Here is a 17,850-nt window from a genome sequence, read left to right on the forward strand (position 1 = left end):
AGTTTTGAAGAGAAACATCATGTAGTACCTTAAAAATAATCTTTACGAAAGCATTATCTAATTTTTTTTTTAAATGTACTGACAAGCCACTTTAATTACTAAAATTTTCATCCTGTCCAAACAAACAAACAAACACTTAATTCAAAAGTTATTAGGTCAGCCAGTGACAATGTGCCAGAGAGGCATAAATCACAGTGAGAGTCTGGCACTTGGTTGTGTGTGGTGTTTTCTTGGGGTGTAAGGGGAGAGACAAAATAAACATTGTTGGCTTTCAGGCATTTTCTGTAGATGACTCAAGTGTATAAACAGCAAAGCTGTCTATGTCTTGAACATAATGGAAAGCTCTACCTAATTCTTCAAAATCTACTCACAGGCAACATTTTAGCAATTGTCACATGGGAGGACAGAAGTTACTGCCTCACCTATTAATGCTAATTATAAGCTATATACTAGAAGCCAAAATAATGGCTTCACTTACACTGTGTACAACAGCATGTGAAAAAATAAGCTACAGATCAGGCTAAGAGAAGCATCTACAAGTATATGCTGTTCTAAGATAATTTCTTATATTTCCATTGCTGGAGAGTTTATAGCAGAAATTAAAGATAAAGCTGGAAATCTAACATACAGCTACTGGTAGAGAAGTCCTTCTAAACGCTGTGCAGAGAGAACAGCTCCCTCCTCCAAAGGAGATGACACAGCTGGCCAGTGAACACAGCATCCTCTTCACCAGACCTGCACTGACTCAACATCCAGGGCAGACACCCCAGCACACCATGTCCTGCCCGGTTCACGATGCCCAGGGAGCACCACCTCACCCAGTCAATCCCAAATGCCACCTTGCAACAAGCACAGGTGAATTAGCAACATTCCTTTCCTTAAGCCACCTGCCATCAGTTCAGAGTGGGCCTCCACTGAGGGCAGGAAAGCAACAGGGGTGTGAGCCAGAACCGGTATTTTCAGGTTGCAATGCCAAGTGCAAACACATCTCTGCCTGCTGCAGAGAGGTGTAAAGCCAGCCTGTACCACAGCCAGGGTGTGCAGGGATGGGTGTATCAGAACAACCCGAGCACCTACTGCAGCTCTGCACAGAGCTGGCAATGCTCCCCGTAGCTATTAAAACTAAGTAGCTCTTTGAAAGCTCTTGGAAATCTAGCTAATACATTTTTAATACAAAGAGGGAAGTTTAAGGAAGCGTGAAGCAAATATTTATGTCAAATTTGCTTACACTACCAGCAAAGCAGAGCCAAGCAATTTTTTTTTTTTTCCAAAGGAAATTCTATAATCTCTCTTCCTATTCCATAAACTTGCTGAAGAGAATTTACTGACTCTTTCCTCCACCATAAAAACATACAAACAACCATTTGGAGGCTTCCAAGAGAGAGGAATGGCTAGGGGAGCCATTTCCAGGCTGCTGGACTGGCTGTGCACCCCTGCTTCAGTCTCCCTCCTGTTTTCTCTCATCTCCTACACATTCCATGAACTGAGAGGCCCGCGACAGGCACTGATAATGTTTACTCTGTTCGGCTCCTACCACCACTGCCTGCAGAACTCCTGAATGGTCAGGGTGTGCAGGGAAGAAGAGAATCAGAACTGCTTTAAAATGGAGAAAAAGGAAAAAAAAAAAAAGGCCCCGAACCAACACACATACGGACACACAGAGACGTCAGGAAACTTAAGATTTATTCCAAGTGATTAAAATGGAATTCAAGTGGACCTGGCAAGAAGTTTACATTTGGATGAGAGTTTGCTCAGCCCAGTCTACTGCTGAGATATTTAGAGATAAGTTTGCTAAACAAAAAGCATTATGAACAACAGATTGTATAGAGAACTGGAAGTTCTTACTCAAATATTTTGCTGCTTCTGAAATTAAAAAAACAACACCAGAAGACACAAAAAACCCACAAACCAAAAGAACAACAAAAAAACAACCACAAAAAACCCAAACTACACACAAAAAAGCCACAAAGTAAACAAACAAAACCAAACCACCAGAAAAACCCATCACCATAAAAGAAAAAAACCCAAAGCCTACACAACAGCAACATTTTAAAAAGGTAGTACGAGGGGGTTTTTCATAAGACAGCAAGGCTAAAACTGGTCCCACAATTTATGGAAATAATAGGTGCATACTTAATGCAATGCTATACAAATAATTTTCAATATTAAGTGTTACATTAGATAAAACTGCCAGTTAACAAACTGATGTGTTGCACAACCCCACTAGGAACATGATGTACTTGATGCTTGCAGCCTGCAAGAATCAGAAATTTGCCACACATGAAGGGTTCAGTGCCTCCTTTCTAAAAACACCAATCCTGCGTTGCTAGAGGGAAATCCAAACAGCCCAAGTTAACAACAACAACCTTCATCTTTTGTGTCACTGGACATGCTGTGCTATTCATTGTCAGCCTGAATCCAAGTCATTCAAATTAACAATAGCTGTTCCCTTGGCTGCCAGATCAGGCCTGATGTACAGTGGACAATCTTGCAAATAACCAATTTCCATCTTCTGCCTCTTACTTCGGGAGAAAGGGGGAGAACTATTCCTGACTTGCAGCTCACATGCAAATGATGATTCTATCACTTGACAAGTTGTTTCAAGAACTTCCCTAAGGAAGCTAGTATTTGAATCCTAAACTCCAAGATGTCACGAAGAGTTTGTATTATCTGTATTAAATTCAAACACCTCATTAGTGTTCATCTCTGTAGCTCAAAAGACAAAAAATACCTATCCTTAGTTGTTGAAAATTCATCTATTGAAAACTCATTTTTTGTTAAAACAAGTGAAGAATTTACCGATTTTTTTACTTAGGCGCATGTTGCCGGTTTTCAGAGTTTTGATATCATCAGGTGCAACAAGTCAGGCAATACACTTAGAGTTAAATTAGATAGCAGAAAGATTATCTCCTTTGGAATCATGGGACAATTCAGTCCACAGTAAAGGACTGGATTCTAACACTGTTTATTTAACAAGTCTCCTGAATAATCTTTGACAGGTCACTTGATTAGACTCTGTCTTTGTTTCCAGCTGCAGATTGGGTTTCTGCTAGAATGTGCCATGTCCTCTTTATGAGGATGGCTGCCATGATGTTCTTCCTTTCTGAAAGCAATTATCTCTGGCTGTAGTGTTCAGCTCTTCTGGCAAAATGTAATCTTTTCTGCTTTGTTATACAGAATGTATCATTAAAGTCCCGTTTAAAGAGATTGTTCTCTCCTCTGCCTCTTTTCAGTCACACATACTTAGGAAAAAGGTGCAAAATAGCTTTGAAATCTCTGGTACCCGATAGATTGTGCAGTATCAAACACCCGATGAGGTGCTGTCTGGACTGGAACTAACACTTTTCTAGACTAAATAAAGCCATGAGCCACTGCTCAGGCAGAAAAGATTAAATCCTGTTTATCCATTTCAAGGTGAAATTATGTTATTTGCTACCAGTAAGAGAAGAAAAGTTTACCATACACAAAGTTTCACCAGATACAACTAACCCAATGAGAAATCTTATGAGATCTTAAGAGGCACATGGAAAAACTACAGAAACCACATGGCAGGAAACTGAGTTATGATACCTAAAATGTACAGATTTTTTTTTTTTTTCCAGAAGCAAAAAAGTAAAAGCAATGGAGTATCAGTATTCCACATACTAGACTGCACATACTTAACACAGCAAACACGATTTTTACAAACATAAAATGCTCTGCAATGGGCTGTGGTCTATTTCTGTTGCTAGGAGGTATGCATGGTTCTGAACGAGATCCCTCTGTTAGTTTAACTCTTTTTTCCTCTTTAGTTAAATGTCTCTGTTCTGCATGAGGTTTAAGAGCACTTTCACTACCGGAAACTGCAGCCCAGCAGCAGCTACTCCCACAAGCCATTAAATTCGCTTCAGATGCTGAACAGGAATTATTTTCTGATGCTGAACTTGAATTGTAGAGAATAATCTCTACAGTTACAAGTTAAAAATAAACTCCACCACAACAGTTGTGAAAAGAACCCATCAGGTCATAAGCGTGCTTTGATTTGGGGTGGATAACACTGCATCCAAAGCTGTCAACTTCTTTCATAGACTCAAGCTAGGGGAGTTTTTTGGCATTGTACAAAGCTGTAACAATTTGGATGCCACTCTCAAACTGTTCTTCTAACAGAATTAAAGGAATGTATGTCACTGCCTGCATTTTGTATGCTGACCCCAAACAATTCCAGTATCCAGTTCAGAAGCAACTGTCAGTGCTTCCACTCTGCCATCCTAACCATGAAAAAATTCTCACTTGAAACACACAAACCATTAGATCATACATCAAACAAGTAAGCTTGACATACACAGTAGGAAAAGTCATCTCAGTCCACCTAGGACTGTTGGGATAAGTGAATACAGGTTTAAAGTTACAAGGATGGAGAGAGACAAAAAAATCCACTCCTTCTCCAGTGCCTCACTTGACTTGCAGCTATCCTTGTGGGCAGGATTAAGTACTTGGCCATAAGAAGTATCTATATAAAACTGCACAGCCCACAGGTGAAAGAACTCTAGCTTCTTCTGACTAACAGTGCTCTGCTTCTGTTTTCAAAAGCAGTCACATTTTTAAACCTCAAACTTCACGAAAAACTCAGGCTTGCAAGAACCCTCTACTCTAATTGTCTGGTACATACAAACACTGCTACATCCTCCCAAAAATTTCTAGTTGCAGGTCTGAGTCACAGCTGATTTAAGCAAACAAATGGCATATCTCTCTTGGTATAATATAATATACAAGAGGACTTTTGCTGACAAGAAAGTTAATGGCATTAGTAAGGAAACTACCCACTTTGTTGAACAAGTCCCAAACACACACTCTCATTCTGCCTCTTCCTCTCTGCAACAGCAGCATCACAAATTTCTGTATGACATGCCAGGCTCTGGGGTCCTACTAGATGAGCTTGCCTAAGGGTGACACAAGGTGTGACAGTAACAAGTGAAAGACCAGAAAGGAAGGGACAACATTATTGTACTATGTTAGAGTGCTCAAGATGGAGCTAAACCTGACGTCATATTTGAACTAACACACCACAGACCTTCTGCACAAAACTTAATTTTAAAAAGGCAGTTTAGAAATGTAAAAATTTAACTTATACGTGGTTGCTTAAAAAAATAAATAAATATAATCACTGATACTTACTGCCACTTGTGCAGAATCCATGAACCTTAATCCAAAGTAGTCACTTTCTATAAGGTCCAGATGATACATGATCTGTTCAAACAGGAGCTGGCCTTTGGCTTTTTTCTGAAAATATAAAATTGAGTACTTAGCAGGTAGCTTTATGGTAGTATCGACTTTAATCTAGGTATATGTCATATTGTCATTCCAAAAGCAAGAAAATCTCAAAACGAAATTTCCATAATATATTGCAGAAGCTATTCTTTTCTCTCATATTTCTGATGGCTGTTTTTCTGAAAGGCAAATGCACACCTCACAAGAAGCACGTGTAACATCCTTGGAGAACTTACATAACCTCCTTTCTTGGAAAATGTCAATATTGACTGGCACAAGACTTGAGTGTTAAAATGTCAGAAATTATCGTCCTTTCTAGGCTTTCCTTACTCAATGAAGTTCAATAGAACTGGAAATACAGCTAATACATTTGCAATGACTAATGCACTGGAAATTTCAGAGCCAATTACAGCAAATTGTTTAACAATTTACTACTCTTTGATATCTTGGCAATTCACCAGTTTTGAAGCAGGTAGCAAAGCCTAGTTAGAGCAGAGAGTTCCATTAGCAAGTGCTCTGAAGAACTGAAAGGAAATAGTCCAGGGTAAGCAACTCCAACAAACATTACTCATATAATGCATTTACAAATATCAATTTTGAAAATTTACTTGTAGGTGTTAAGAGCCACTGCTTATGGTCATATAAAAGATATCAAAAAATTTAGCTTTGGCACCAAGTAAATACCATTTTTACAGTGATGATCTAAAAAATTACTCAGTTGTTTCTAAAGAGAAGGCAAGCAATATAGGACTAAGTTTCTACACAACATAGCTTTTTATGCAATCAACTCCTTTATAATAATACAACGAAAGAAAAAACTAACAGTAATACCCATGATGCCTAAATGTAAAAATAGGTTAATAAATTAGGTCAGACTACAAGGCACAGTGTTGAAATGAAGTATTTTAAAATACAAATAAATGTAGAAAAGATTGGTTACTCTGAAAGCAATTTAAGGATTTTATTATTTCCATAATGTTATCGCCTAAGCAAGTTTTTATTTTGGTAGCTATTCATTAACAACTTGAGAAACTGTCTAACTATAACAAGATGCTAATTAGAAGACTGAGTCCACAGTTCAAAATTTATGGCTGGTAAGAACTCATATTCTCAGAAATTATCTAGTTTAATCACCAAGTCATATCCACGTATGAAAAGTAGCACACACAATTTTTGCCACCTTCCTCTAGCTTGATCTTCAAATATTTTATACTCAGCTTTGTAATCATAATAGTTGGTTTACTCTGTTTTAGTTAAATCCAATATGACATTTTGCAGTCCAAAATGAAATCTCAGAGACATTTGTAAATTGAACCTGCTTGAGCAAGTTCTCCCACAGTCATTTATTTCCAAGTATTGGGGGAGGTAGGAGCAAGGGAAGGCAATTACACCAGCAGGCAACTCCACATGCACACAGCATCTACAAAGAATTGGATAATGAAAATGCTGAGATGTAGAGCACAACAAACTCGCTCAGGACAAGCTTTTTTTCTTATTGACTTCAAGAGAAGGTACTTCGCAGGCAGCAGCAGATTTATTAAACACCAGCTTCTCCTAAGAGAAGCCTTAAGGGAAATCATCTATGTATATAACCACACATTTCTTCCACTATTTGAGGCAGTAGCCTCTTTTGTGAAGGAAGGAGTCTTTCTTGATATTTTCTCTCAGCACAGGCTATCCTCTGTTTAAAGAATAAGATACACTAATAAGAGTGAAATCAATACAGCATTTGCAACAGTGAAACAAGAAAAATGTCTTTTTTTGCATATGGTCAAAAACTGGAGGAAAATCTCCCATTATTAGGTACAGTATTTTTTACCCTTTCCAGTTCCTCAGTCATCTCTTAAAACTGCAATTAACCAGCTACCTCTGTCAAGTTCCCTCCCAGGGGCAGGCAATGGAGCACTTTAACTCAAGCCTGGAATTACTTGTACTATCTCAGACTACCATTAACATTTAATTGTTCAAAATTCTGCAGTATCAAATTATTTTTGGAGTGTATTCACTCTTTCGGTGGATTAGGGGAAGGGGGAACTTTTATGCTTTTCATCTCAGCAAAGAACTCAAAGATCAAGTGGACCCAGAGTGATTAATACAGGAGAAAGTCCCTGAGGAATTACACTGGAGCAGAAGGAGAGGTTTGCAGGGCTGCTGGCTGTTTTCTGACTTAAATCATCAGGGCTGTCAACATGGGCTTAGCTATGCAGTACTTTGCATATGACTTAAACCATTAGTTACTGTATTTGGTGTGAGTCAGCAAAGGTTTCACACATCCTTTAATGGTAAGTTCAAAGTCTTCCTCAAGTTCTTAAGAATCTTCCTCCTTACATTCAAACCAACAGCTGCCAGAAATTGCATTGCTTTGTAAGAGGTCACGTTCTGTGAATTAAAATTAATTCACCTGTATTCAATAAAACTGTGATCTCAGGTGTTTACAAAAGATGTGGCAAAGATTACTGTTGCTTCTGCTGGTGAGAAGTTACCCTTCTGTGGTGGCAACATAAACTGGAACTTTTATCCTGCTGCTACCTTTCTCCCCACCCTTTCCCCCCCTCCTTGGAGCAGAGCTCAAGTTACTCTCTCTCAAAGGACAAATATTTTCAAGCTGCTGAATGGTTACCGATGAACTATTAATGATACCCCTCACAAGCAGTCCAGCCAGAGCCCTGTCCTCCCTTCAGGGCACAAATTAAACTCCTCCTGAGTTCATAATTTTGTAAAGCCTGACTACTGGATTTATACAGCTTGATGTACTCTGTAGGAAGAAACAGCAAACATTTATGGTCTTAAGCTCTGCCAGGGGAGGTTTAGGTTAGATATTAGGAAAAAATCTTTACAGAGAGGGTAATCAAGCATTGGAATGGGCTGCCCAGGGAGGTGGTGGATTCTCCGTCCCTGGAGGAGATTTTTAACAAGAGACTGATGTGGCACTCAGTGCCATGGTCTGGTAACCACAGTGGTAGTGGATTAAGGGTTGGACTTTATGATCTCAGAGGGCCTTTCCAACACGGATGATTCTGTGATCTCACAGGAGGGGAATCAACAACTGAACTAGGAAACGTGAATAAAATTTATCACGTACTTAGGCCAGGGAATCCAGGGGTTTTGCTACAGTTTGGAATGAGATAAAAGCAGCTTTTGATTGCATTGGAATGAATCACCCCCCCTTACCTGAAGGAAAGGGATGCTCACAACTATGTCCTAATGACATCTCATGCTGCTCTGAATAACTCCAATTGCTGGCTGAGCAGGTGTTAGGAAAAGGCAGGGCTTAACCAGGGCAGCTCGGCAGCAAGGCTGGGTACAGCCAGCTCCGGTGGGCACCTCAGCAAGCCCGGTCTGCCCCCAGGCTCAGTGCTTCAAACCTGCCCATCAAAGCCATTTCCAGTGCCAGAGCAGCCAGGCCAGAGCTCGCAGTCCCTGTGCGGGGCACACACCTCACTTACTGAGGTTTTTAAGCTCAGTGAGCGACTTCAAAAGTTCCAGAACTTGAAAAAACAACCACCCCCAATGAATAAAACCAAAGGCAAAAAGGCCACGTAACTAATTTACTAACTAAAATTCTAATCAGAGATAATTATCTTTCTTTTTTGTGAAGGAGATCCCTATATAAGATGAGCTCTGAAAAGGGAGATTAATAGGCTTTACCTTCATGAAAGTTATTATCCTTTGTCTTTGCAGCTATACTTTTCTGTCAAAAAATTTCTTCAATGTTTATTAACAATAATTTACAGTAACTATTGCCTTCAGTAACTGTTGAATGGCAAAAACCTCCTTTTTTTTTTTTTTTTCAACTCCTTAGGAAGGTTACCTGATTCATATTTACACCACTTTCCCTATAAAAACCCCATTTACTCCTCAGAAAAGCGAGGGACCCCTCTTCAGGATTCAGATCTACCCAGCTGCTACGGTGTCACTACCAAGGCAATGCCAGAGCATCTGACCAGTTTGTCATTTTTTTAACAAGTTAATCCCCTTTCTCTCAAACGACACACTTCAAAAAAGCCACGAGAAAGCTGCTACAGTCAGCTCTAAAGGCACCAGGTTTCATCTCAAGATCATGAAATCAGTACCTATAGTTAACAATGTTACAGTTTGCTGGAGAACTAGAAGGTTTAAATCCCTTGTATTTTTAAAGGCAGTGTTAGAAGTACGGTATTTGTATCTTCTTATAGCTTTAAACACTGACAGGAGCAAAAGGACTCGCTTCTCTCCTCTAACTCCAGTCTTTCAAATATTTTACCAATTTTCCCTGACAATTTCTTCTTACTCTAAAGATACCTGCAGCAAAGATTTGCTTCTCTCTGGTTTAGCCCAAGCATTTGGGATTTAGCATTTTGTTCTGTTATTCTCTGGAGAATAAAAAAAAAAGGCTTGTCTCAAAAAATCTTCATAGAAGTTGATTTCAATACCCATTATAACTGTACGTGTACTAGACTATTATATAGAAAGATTTTAATGTACAGTGCTAAGGCTTATTAACCCTATACATGAAAAGACACACAATACAAAACATTCATACTTGGCAGTTTGTTTTGCCAGAAGCTTCTTATTTTTCCTCTCCCAGAAAGTTTGTATCTTCTGGTTACACATTTGATTTAATCAGTTTCTGCGACCATTTCCTAATATTCTTTCTGAATAAATCCAAACTGCTTGTCCAGCATTAATGTCTGCAGATTAAATCCCTGCCCCCAGTATATTCTCAAACGTGTCAGGTTTATTTGGTGTTCCACCTGCAGGTTTCCCAGGATCTGAAGGGCATATACCCTGAGGTGTCTGGGTTCCCAAGCAGGCAGCCCGAGGTTCTGCTGCTGCTCCCCGGTGCTGAGAGGCCTCAGGATATGTTACAGGTGTCTTACATTCCATCTCCATACACATTTAAATCTGGAAGCACTGGAGCAACTTGCACTACAGCTTGGGCCCCCGTACAGCACACAGAAAATACCTCTGCTTGGAAACACTCAGCTCAGAATTGATTTTTCCAGATTCAGGCCCCTAAGGGGCTTTCAGTAGTTTAAGCAAATAGTCAGAAGTATTTTAAGTTTAAGACACAGACCACATGGGGAAAAATTTTAATCCCAAACTTTATAATCTTAACACACACAAGCAAATATTTATTTACTAATTACTTTTGTCAACTGAGACAATTACATTGAAAATGTAACAGCCAGCTTTCAACACTTAAGATTTCATTTGAACACTGATTTTTTTAGCATTACTAGATTTTCTTTTTTCTCAGCATCTGTGCCATGGAACATTCTGTAGTTCATGTTTACAACTCTGAATATTCAGCAAATATTCTACAGACTTCTTTAAAAATATATAATTGATTATGGGTAAAAACAACTATCACAATGCATTTCTGATCTTGTAGTGGGATCAACATAGATCATTTCCCTCCATGAAAAAAGCCATCAGCATTTGTTAATACCCATTTTTTGCTGGCAATGTCTTTGGCGTTCCACATGAATTTCTTAATTTAAAATAATCACTACAATTACAGTAGTTTTTATCATATTTTGTAAGCATTACTCCAAAACTGTAAGCAGCCTAGCTAATTTTGCTACTCCACAAAGCTCTTAGACTAGTTAATATTAGACCTTGTTTCCATAATAAGGACAAAACTATCTCATTTTGCAATCTCCATATTAAATTCCATGCATACATAAGTAAGGAATATTCCAAGATGAAAAACTGCTCAGGAGCATCCATTCTTATAATTTGTGTTTTTCACGTCACACCACTGGGAAACTTTTACCTAAAACTTAGGTTGCACGTACAGAAACTGGAATACAATTAACACTCTATTATCCATGAGAAGATTATGCAAATTGTGGGTTAAGCAGGGACAAGTTTTTTTTTACTGGAACACCCCTGGCTTCCACAAGCACAGGGCTGCTTCTATAAGACCCCATACATACTATCTGTTCCTATTTTAGGGCTGATGACCTTGCTCCCTCACAGAAAGCTATCCACAATTTCATAAAAGTGCACATATTCTAAGTGTATCTCTGTAAATTATTTTACATTATTTATCTTTCCATTTTTCCCCTGTACCTTGCTTATGTTTTCCCTCTGCTAACCATTACTATAAGTAGCATAGAATTTACTATGTTTTCAACCAATACTCAAAATTTTTACATCTTTTGATTTAAAGATCCTCTAGAGCCTTCCAGGATACAAACCAGCACTTCAACTGAAATTCTTGACAAACATTTTTGTTGACAAGTATTTCATAAGCTGTTGGTGACCCCAATTAAAAACAGCTTTCAAGGAAAAACACACTTATGATGCCCTGCTTCTCAACCTGTCTTTCCCCACAAACCATAACCACCTGAAGAGACAGTATTCCAGCTGCTGTAGGAATGGTTCCCTCAGGAGCCTGGATTGGTATGACTGAGCTGAGAATGTGTCTCCAGGTACTGAACTGGGTCTGTTCATGGCTTGTGAGGTTTTGGGAATTCCAGAAGTGCAGTGGGGGAAGATGTTTAGTTTTGCACAGGAAAAGGATTAAAAGTAATAGATGGGATGGCAGCAAAACAGAGTTCCTGTCCTCTCGTTGCTCATACCACTACAGATCTTAAGCAATTAGAAGAAAAAGCACAATCAAAGCTGAACTCAAGTTAACAATAAAACAGCTTTTATGACAAACAACATCAACAGTGCCACACCATATATTTTACAAAGACTTTTCATAGATTAAAAAAAAACCAAAACAGTAATACCTCAGCATTTCACTAAGCCCATGGTTAAGTCTGTCAAAAATCACTGAATGCATTTGGGCAAACACAGAGCTTTGAAAAAGTGGGAACAGACAACAAAAAGTAACAGGTCAAAACACAGCTTTAGAATGAGATGAAGGTGGGGGAAAAAAACCCAATGTTTTTTGATTGGTTCCAAAAGAACAACTGATAGCTTGTTCTAATGAAGTTCTTGCTTCCCATTTTGAACATGCAAGAGACAGTAAATAGCATATACATTGATATCAGTGTCACTCTGACATGGTCACACAAGTGGATTCTTAAAAACAATCCAGCCTGTGTACTGTGTAGGACTGCAGCTTTGATGAACAGTTCAGGTCGGGCAATTTTGTAATTAAGAACAGAAGAAATAGAAAAGGAGACAGACTGAGTGGCTTGACAGATACCACTGATAAGATCAGTGGACAAAAAGCAGAGTTACTGCTCAAATCCCAGCTCTGTGTTTAATAAATTAATCTCAACTGCATGGTTTACAACATGTCCCTTCTGTCTCATCAACAATAATCATAAAACATCAGGGTTTGCTGCTTAAAAAGACTCTGAAACATGTTTGGTTTTCACAACACCATTCCCTGTGGTGGGTTTTGGGTTGTTTTTGTTGGTTTTTTTTTTTGTTTGTTTGTTTGTTTAAACAGAAATTCAGCAATCTCAGATTCAATTATATGAAACACTAACTCCAGAAGATTCTTCTTCCAGTAACAAATTAATTGTAAGGGTATAGCTCAACAAGCATTTTAATCAAGCATAAGCCAAATACTGCCTCTAAATGCTTCTTCACCACCATTTGGAGAGACAACAACAAGGAAATATATGAAAGAATCATCCAAACTGGAAACTAACATAACATTACGTCAATTATTTTCAGCCACAGCATTTTCTTGACTTTGCTTACTGCCTGGCTGTCAAAAATAGTTTCTTCTGCCAAGAGGTAAGTAAAACCAAAGGCAAACATCATCATAAAAGCAACATCTTTTCTTCCTGTGGCATCAACAACTTATGTAGCTAAGGATTTTAAAAAGTACAGTTTCATTCCTGTCAAGACAACTCTATCTGGCCATGAACTGGCCTGTTTTCTAAGTGATTCAGTATTAAGAAACACTTTGTTATTTATTTTTTTAAATGAAACAATTTTATAGAGCTTAGGTAGAAAATGAGACTATGCACAACTGAACTGGCAGACTGGAGGGCACCTCTTTGAGATAACAGGAGTTCATTTTAAGCCAAATCTACTGCCAACAAAGTAACAGTCTTGTATAAGGTGTTAGCTCTGAGAAGATGATGATTCTCCCAGTGTTTTTGAAAAAAAAAAAAAAAAGAAAAAAAACAAAAAACCCCCAAACTTTTCTATATATACACACACATGTATTTTTAATATAGCTTTAGATTTAAAAAGCAATGTTGTTTTGCCATAATTTTGGTTTTCCTCTTTAAGAATTAATCCTAAAATATGAACAATGAAAGAAGGGACACAAGAACAAACAGGGTAAGGAGCCTGAAATAAAACATACAATCTACCTTTAATTTTTTGTATTTTAATCACCAAAGGAACTGGTACATGTCAGCCACTGACAATACACTGTAATTACTGCATCTAGCTATTCAGATTTAGCATATTTGTTTACTGTTATTCATAACTTAGATGGCCACAGACAAAACTTTATGTTGACTTACAAAAAACCCAAAAAGTAACTGTGAAAAAAGTTTCCTGTATACAGAATATTAACTGCATCCTGATCTAAGTTTTACAGACCAGATGTCAGGTCACGACACCTCTTCAGGTTCAATTTATGCTCCTTTAAGCCTCAGAAATGTTGTTTGAGGCGCCAAGAATTTGCCTACAGAGCCAACTCCAGCTCCAAAGATTACTGATCTGGTTATGTGGAGACACCAATTTAACCTTAAGTACTTTTTAAGTGTAACTCTTGCTATAAAGTGTTTGTGGGCATTCCTGGCATCAAATCAAACATCCTAGGCACTGAGCAGCACTGGATATGTTACATTGTCTCAACGATGTCCAGATTAGTTTTACTGCCCTCTGTAAACGCCTATCTGTACAATCATTTTGCAAATAAAGCTGTCAAACTGTTTCTTTAACTGAAGATTACTTGGAGTTCTGAATATCTCAAGAGTTATTTCTGCTCACTATGTCAACAATACCACCCAATGACTAAAGTTGAGCCCTTCTCAGACTACCTAACATTACAGATACTTCAGAACTGTGCTTACAACAAGGAAGGGAGGAAAGAAAAGCCATTTCACAAATGGCTGCTCTGCACACAGCTCCTATGTCAGCGCAACTTTTACTGCAGCCAAAATCCTAGGAACAAGTCAGAAAGTCTCAGAGACCGACAGCTGCCTAACTCAGAGAAGTGAGCTTAAAAGAAGTCAGCAGCAACCATAACACATGGTAATGGAGAAACAGAGCACATCGCCTCTATTGCTACTGTTTATTCTGTTGGCCAAAACCAGGTCTGTAATTAAGCAGAATAGAAGACACGTGTATATTAAGGGAGCTTTAGAAATGTAAAACAGTGGCTAACACATAATTCCCAGTAAAGTACTATATGCTGTGAGACAATCCTCCTGTATAATCTGCCCCGAGGAGGGGAAGGAAGTACAATTTCTCTTCCACTCCCCTCTCAAGTTAGTGTTAAAAAATGCATCCAACTCTGACACAAAATCAAAACAAACAAAACACGCAGAAATCATTGCTGGTACTTGTGCTCATTCCTTGTCTTCAATGGAATTCCACCAAGAGATTTTACTTTCCTTCTCAAGATGCACACATAGCTCACTGAGCAGAAAATCCAACTCATCCAAAATACTACCCTCCCAAAGTTAAGCTCTAGCACAACGATTACAACAACTTGCTAGAAAACATTAAATGTAGAAGGCACAATAAAATCTACCATAACACTGTGCAGTTTCAGTAACAAAGTTAACAATTATTTCCATACTTTTTTTACGACTACTAACTTAGTGGATGTCAAGTCACAGGGTTGGTTGCTATGACAACTAGATATGCCTTCACCTAACTAGCCAGCAAATGGCAAAAAGCACAAACAGATTGACGCAAGCCAACAGCATTTAGAAAACAAACTTGCATCACTCGTACCGGCAAGTCCACGCTGACATCTGTTCCATCCAGCAGCGCTACTCGGCAAGTAATGATGGATTTTGCGTCCCCAGCTGCAGGGATGTGGGTTGCAGCTCTCTGGGCCTCTCTCAGCCTTTCCTTCTCGGCATGTTTACGCATAGACCGCCGTCCAAGGGTTCGACGGAAAAAGCTCAGCATCTTGGCTATGAAATCCAAGACAGAAAGAGAACACGTTCATGTGAGGCTTCCACTGGAGGGAAAAAAAAAAAAAATTCTTGGAAAAGATCAGACTTTGATAAAGAACTGTTAGAGTCAAGAAGCCGTTCACTTCTTGGTACTTAAATACCCACTCTCTTCGGCTACTTTGAAAAAATCTCCGCTTGGATGGCAGCTGGCCTGATTTTTTTGGACAACCTGAAAAGGTTGTTAGGAGAAAAAACAATGATCTCATACAACTGATTGCAACCTTTCATTAACGCAAATGCCACTGCACTCTTCAAAAAGACGGTGATGTCCTCTCAAAACTAGAAAATAACTACCACCAGTTACGTTCTTAGCTGATGTACTCCAGCTCTCTCACCAGTAGAAAAAAAAACAAAAAACGGGCCGTTCCCGCCTCAGAACTTCGCTTACACAGCGGGGACTCTGTAGCCGAGCCTCTCAGCCTGTGCTCGGACAGGGCACGGCGGTTCCCGTATCACCGCGGCCCCGGCTGCCCTCAGGCTCCCTCCGGCGCGGGGAAGCGACCTCCAGCCGCCCAGGTTCCCGTCCGCCACGGCAGCGCCGGCCCGGCAAACACCCGGAGCTCGGCGATGAGTCAGTCCCGAGCCCCAACACCCGCCCGGTCGCCCCAGATCGCAATCCAGCCCGAGAACACAGAGCGCCTCAGGAACCCCCCCCCCCCGCAGCCTCCCGGCCGCTTCCCAGCGGAGCCCCGAATTGAAGCGGCCCCCGCCCCGCTCACATCCCGGGCCACGCCGGCCGGGCGCCCCCAGTCCTCCCCGCTGCCCCGACCCTTACGTAACACCCCGGGACCGGCGCCCGCCTCAGCCCCGGGCCCACGGCCCCGTTCCTGCCCCGCCTCCCCGGCGGCCTCGCCCCAGGGGTCGCGCCGCGCCATCCCCCGCCGCGGCGGCGGCCACTCGGACACCGGCGCGGCGCCCCCCCCCTTCCCCTCAGCGTCGTAGCCGGACCCCCGCGCTGCTTACCCGGCGGGTGTCGCCGCGGCCCGGGCGGCGGGAACGGGGGAGCCCGGGTCGCTGGGAACGCGTCCCCACGGCGGCTCTCGGCGGCCCTGGGGGCGGGCGAGGGGGGCGGTGAGGGAGCCTACGGGAGGGGGCGGGCCTCCGAACATGGCGGAGCGAGGTGGGAGGCCCTTAAACAGGTAACGACGCTCCGTCCATTTCCTCCTGTCCACGCTTACTCACCTGGCGGCTTCCGCTGCTGCTCTCTGCCGCTCGGAGGAGGTGTGGAGCCGGAGGAGCGGGGCGGCAGCGAAGGAAGGCGGGAGGCGGGCAGTAAAGGAGCGCTGCTCTCCTCCCCCCGCAGCGCGGCCATAGCCCCTTTAAAAGAGGCGGAACCCGGGGAGAAGGGGGCCCCCTCCGCCCCGAGCCAGGTGGTTGGGCCCGGCCCAGGGCCGAGGCGGGGGAGCGGCGCGGCCGACGGGCGGCCCGGGGAGGGTGGCGGGAGGAGGCGCGGTCACCGCGACGAGGGGTGAGGGTCCGGGAGTCAGCGTCACACACGGCCCCAGGGGGAGAGAGGCGGGGATCGCCTGAGGAAACGAGAGCCGATTCGGGACGAGGGCGAGTTAATTCTCAGCCTTTTTCTACGATTTTTGCTAACACGTAGAGTAAGTTTCCCTCAGCTGTCCTGCCAGAACCTGAACAAGTCCTCTGCTGGCCAGCAGTACGAAGCCGCCTCCGGCAAACGCGCTCTTAAATCAAGTTTCGAAAAGAATGGTTTCTTTAAGCACTGCCCCGAAGGGTTAACTGCAGCATTGTGTCAAATAAAGCAGAACCATCCACAAACTAACAGTATTTATACACTGAAATAAGGTTATCAGGACTACAATGAAAAAATGCAGACTGTAATCTAAATGTCCTTTGGAAATACAATTAGTTCCAGAGATCTATATTTTGGGTTTTTTTTCTTATCTATTACTGCAGTCTAAGAGGAAAAGCCCCGTGCACCAGCATTAGACACAGCAATTCATGGCGGCTGCACCCCACTGATTTGTTTTGTTTTTGGTTTTGGTTTTTGTACATAAATATTTATGTTCCGGCTAGTACTGGACATCTCCAAGTAGAAAACTTCACCAAAGGCAATGTAAACTCTGCTTGAAGAGTATAGTCCCAGCTCACAGAGAGACTGCTCCGGAGGAACAAGCTCCAGACTGCTTCAAAATCCCAGGGTAAATCACAGAATCATAGAATTGTCTGGGTTGGAAGGGACCTCAGAGATCATCAAGTCCAACCCTTGATCCACTCCCGCTGCAGTTCCCAGCCCATGGCACTGAGTGCCACATCCAGTCTCTTTTTAAATATCTCCAGGGACCGAGAATCCACCACTTCCCTGGGCAGCCCATTCCAATGCTTGATCACCCTCTTGGTAAAGAATTTCTTTCTAATGTCCAGCCTAAACCTCCCCCGGCACAACTTGAGACCTCTTGTGCCCTCTTGTCTTGCTGAGAGTTGCCTGGGAAAAGAGACCAACCCCCCCCCCCCCGGCTTCAACCTCCTTTCATGG

At 41.5% G+C, this 17,850-nt stretch overlaps 1 protein-coding gene across 4 annotated transcripts in view; it reads right to left on the reverse strand.

The window, feature by feature from the left end:
- Positions 1-16,663, reverse strand: part of EPB41L5 (erythrocyte membrane protein band 4.1 like 5) — a 59,338-nt gene extending 42,675 nt beyond the window's left edge. For 2 of the 4 annotated variants that reach the window (XM_071746733.1, XM_071746732.1), the window contains exons 1-3: positions 16,533-16,663; positions 15,124-15,308; positions 5,155-5,259 (exon numbers count right to left, since the gene is read on the reverse strand). In XM_071746733.1, coding sequence (XP_071602834.1) covers positions 5,155-5,259; positions 15,124-15,308; positions 16,533-16,662 — 420 coding nt within the window. In that variant the 5' untranslated portion in view covers position 16,663. Of the gene's footprint in view, positions 1-5,154; positions 5,260-15,123; positions 15,309-16,313; positions 16,465-16,532 lie in introns of those variants that run through there. The other 2 variants (XM_071746735.1, XM_071746734.1) reach the window with 1 other exon arrangement.
- Positions 16,664-17,850: the final 1,187 nt, after the last annotated feature.

This window comes from Heliangelus exortis, chromosome 6 (assembly GCF_036169615.1).
Source record: "Heliangelus exortis chromosome 6, bHelExo1.hap1, whole genome shotgun sequence".
Taxonomy (NCBI): domain Eukaryota; kingdom Metazoa; phylum Chordata; class Aves; order Apodiformes; family Trochilidae; genus Heliangelus; species Heliangelus exortis.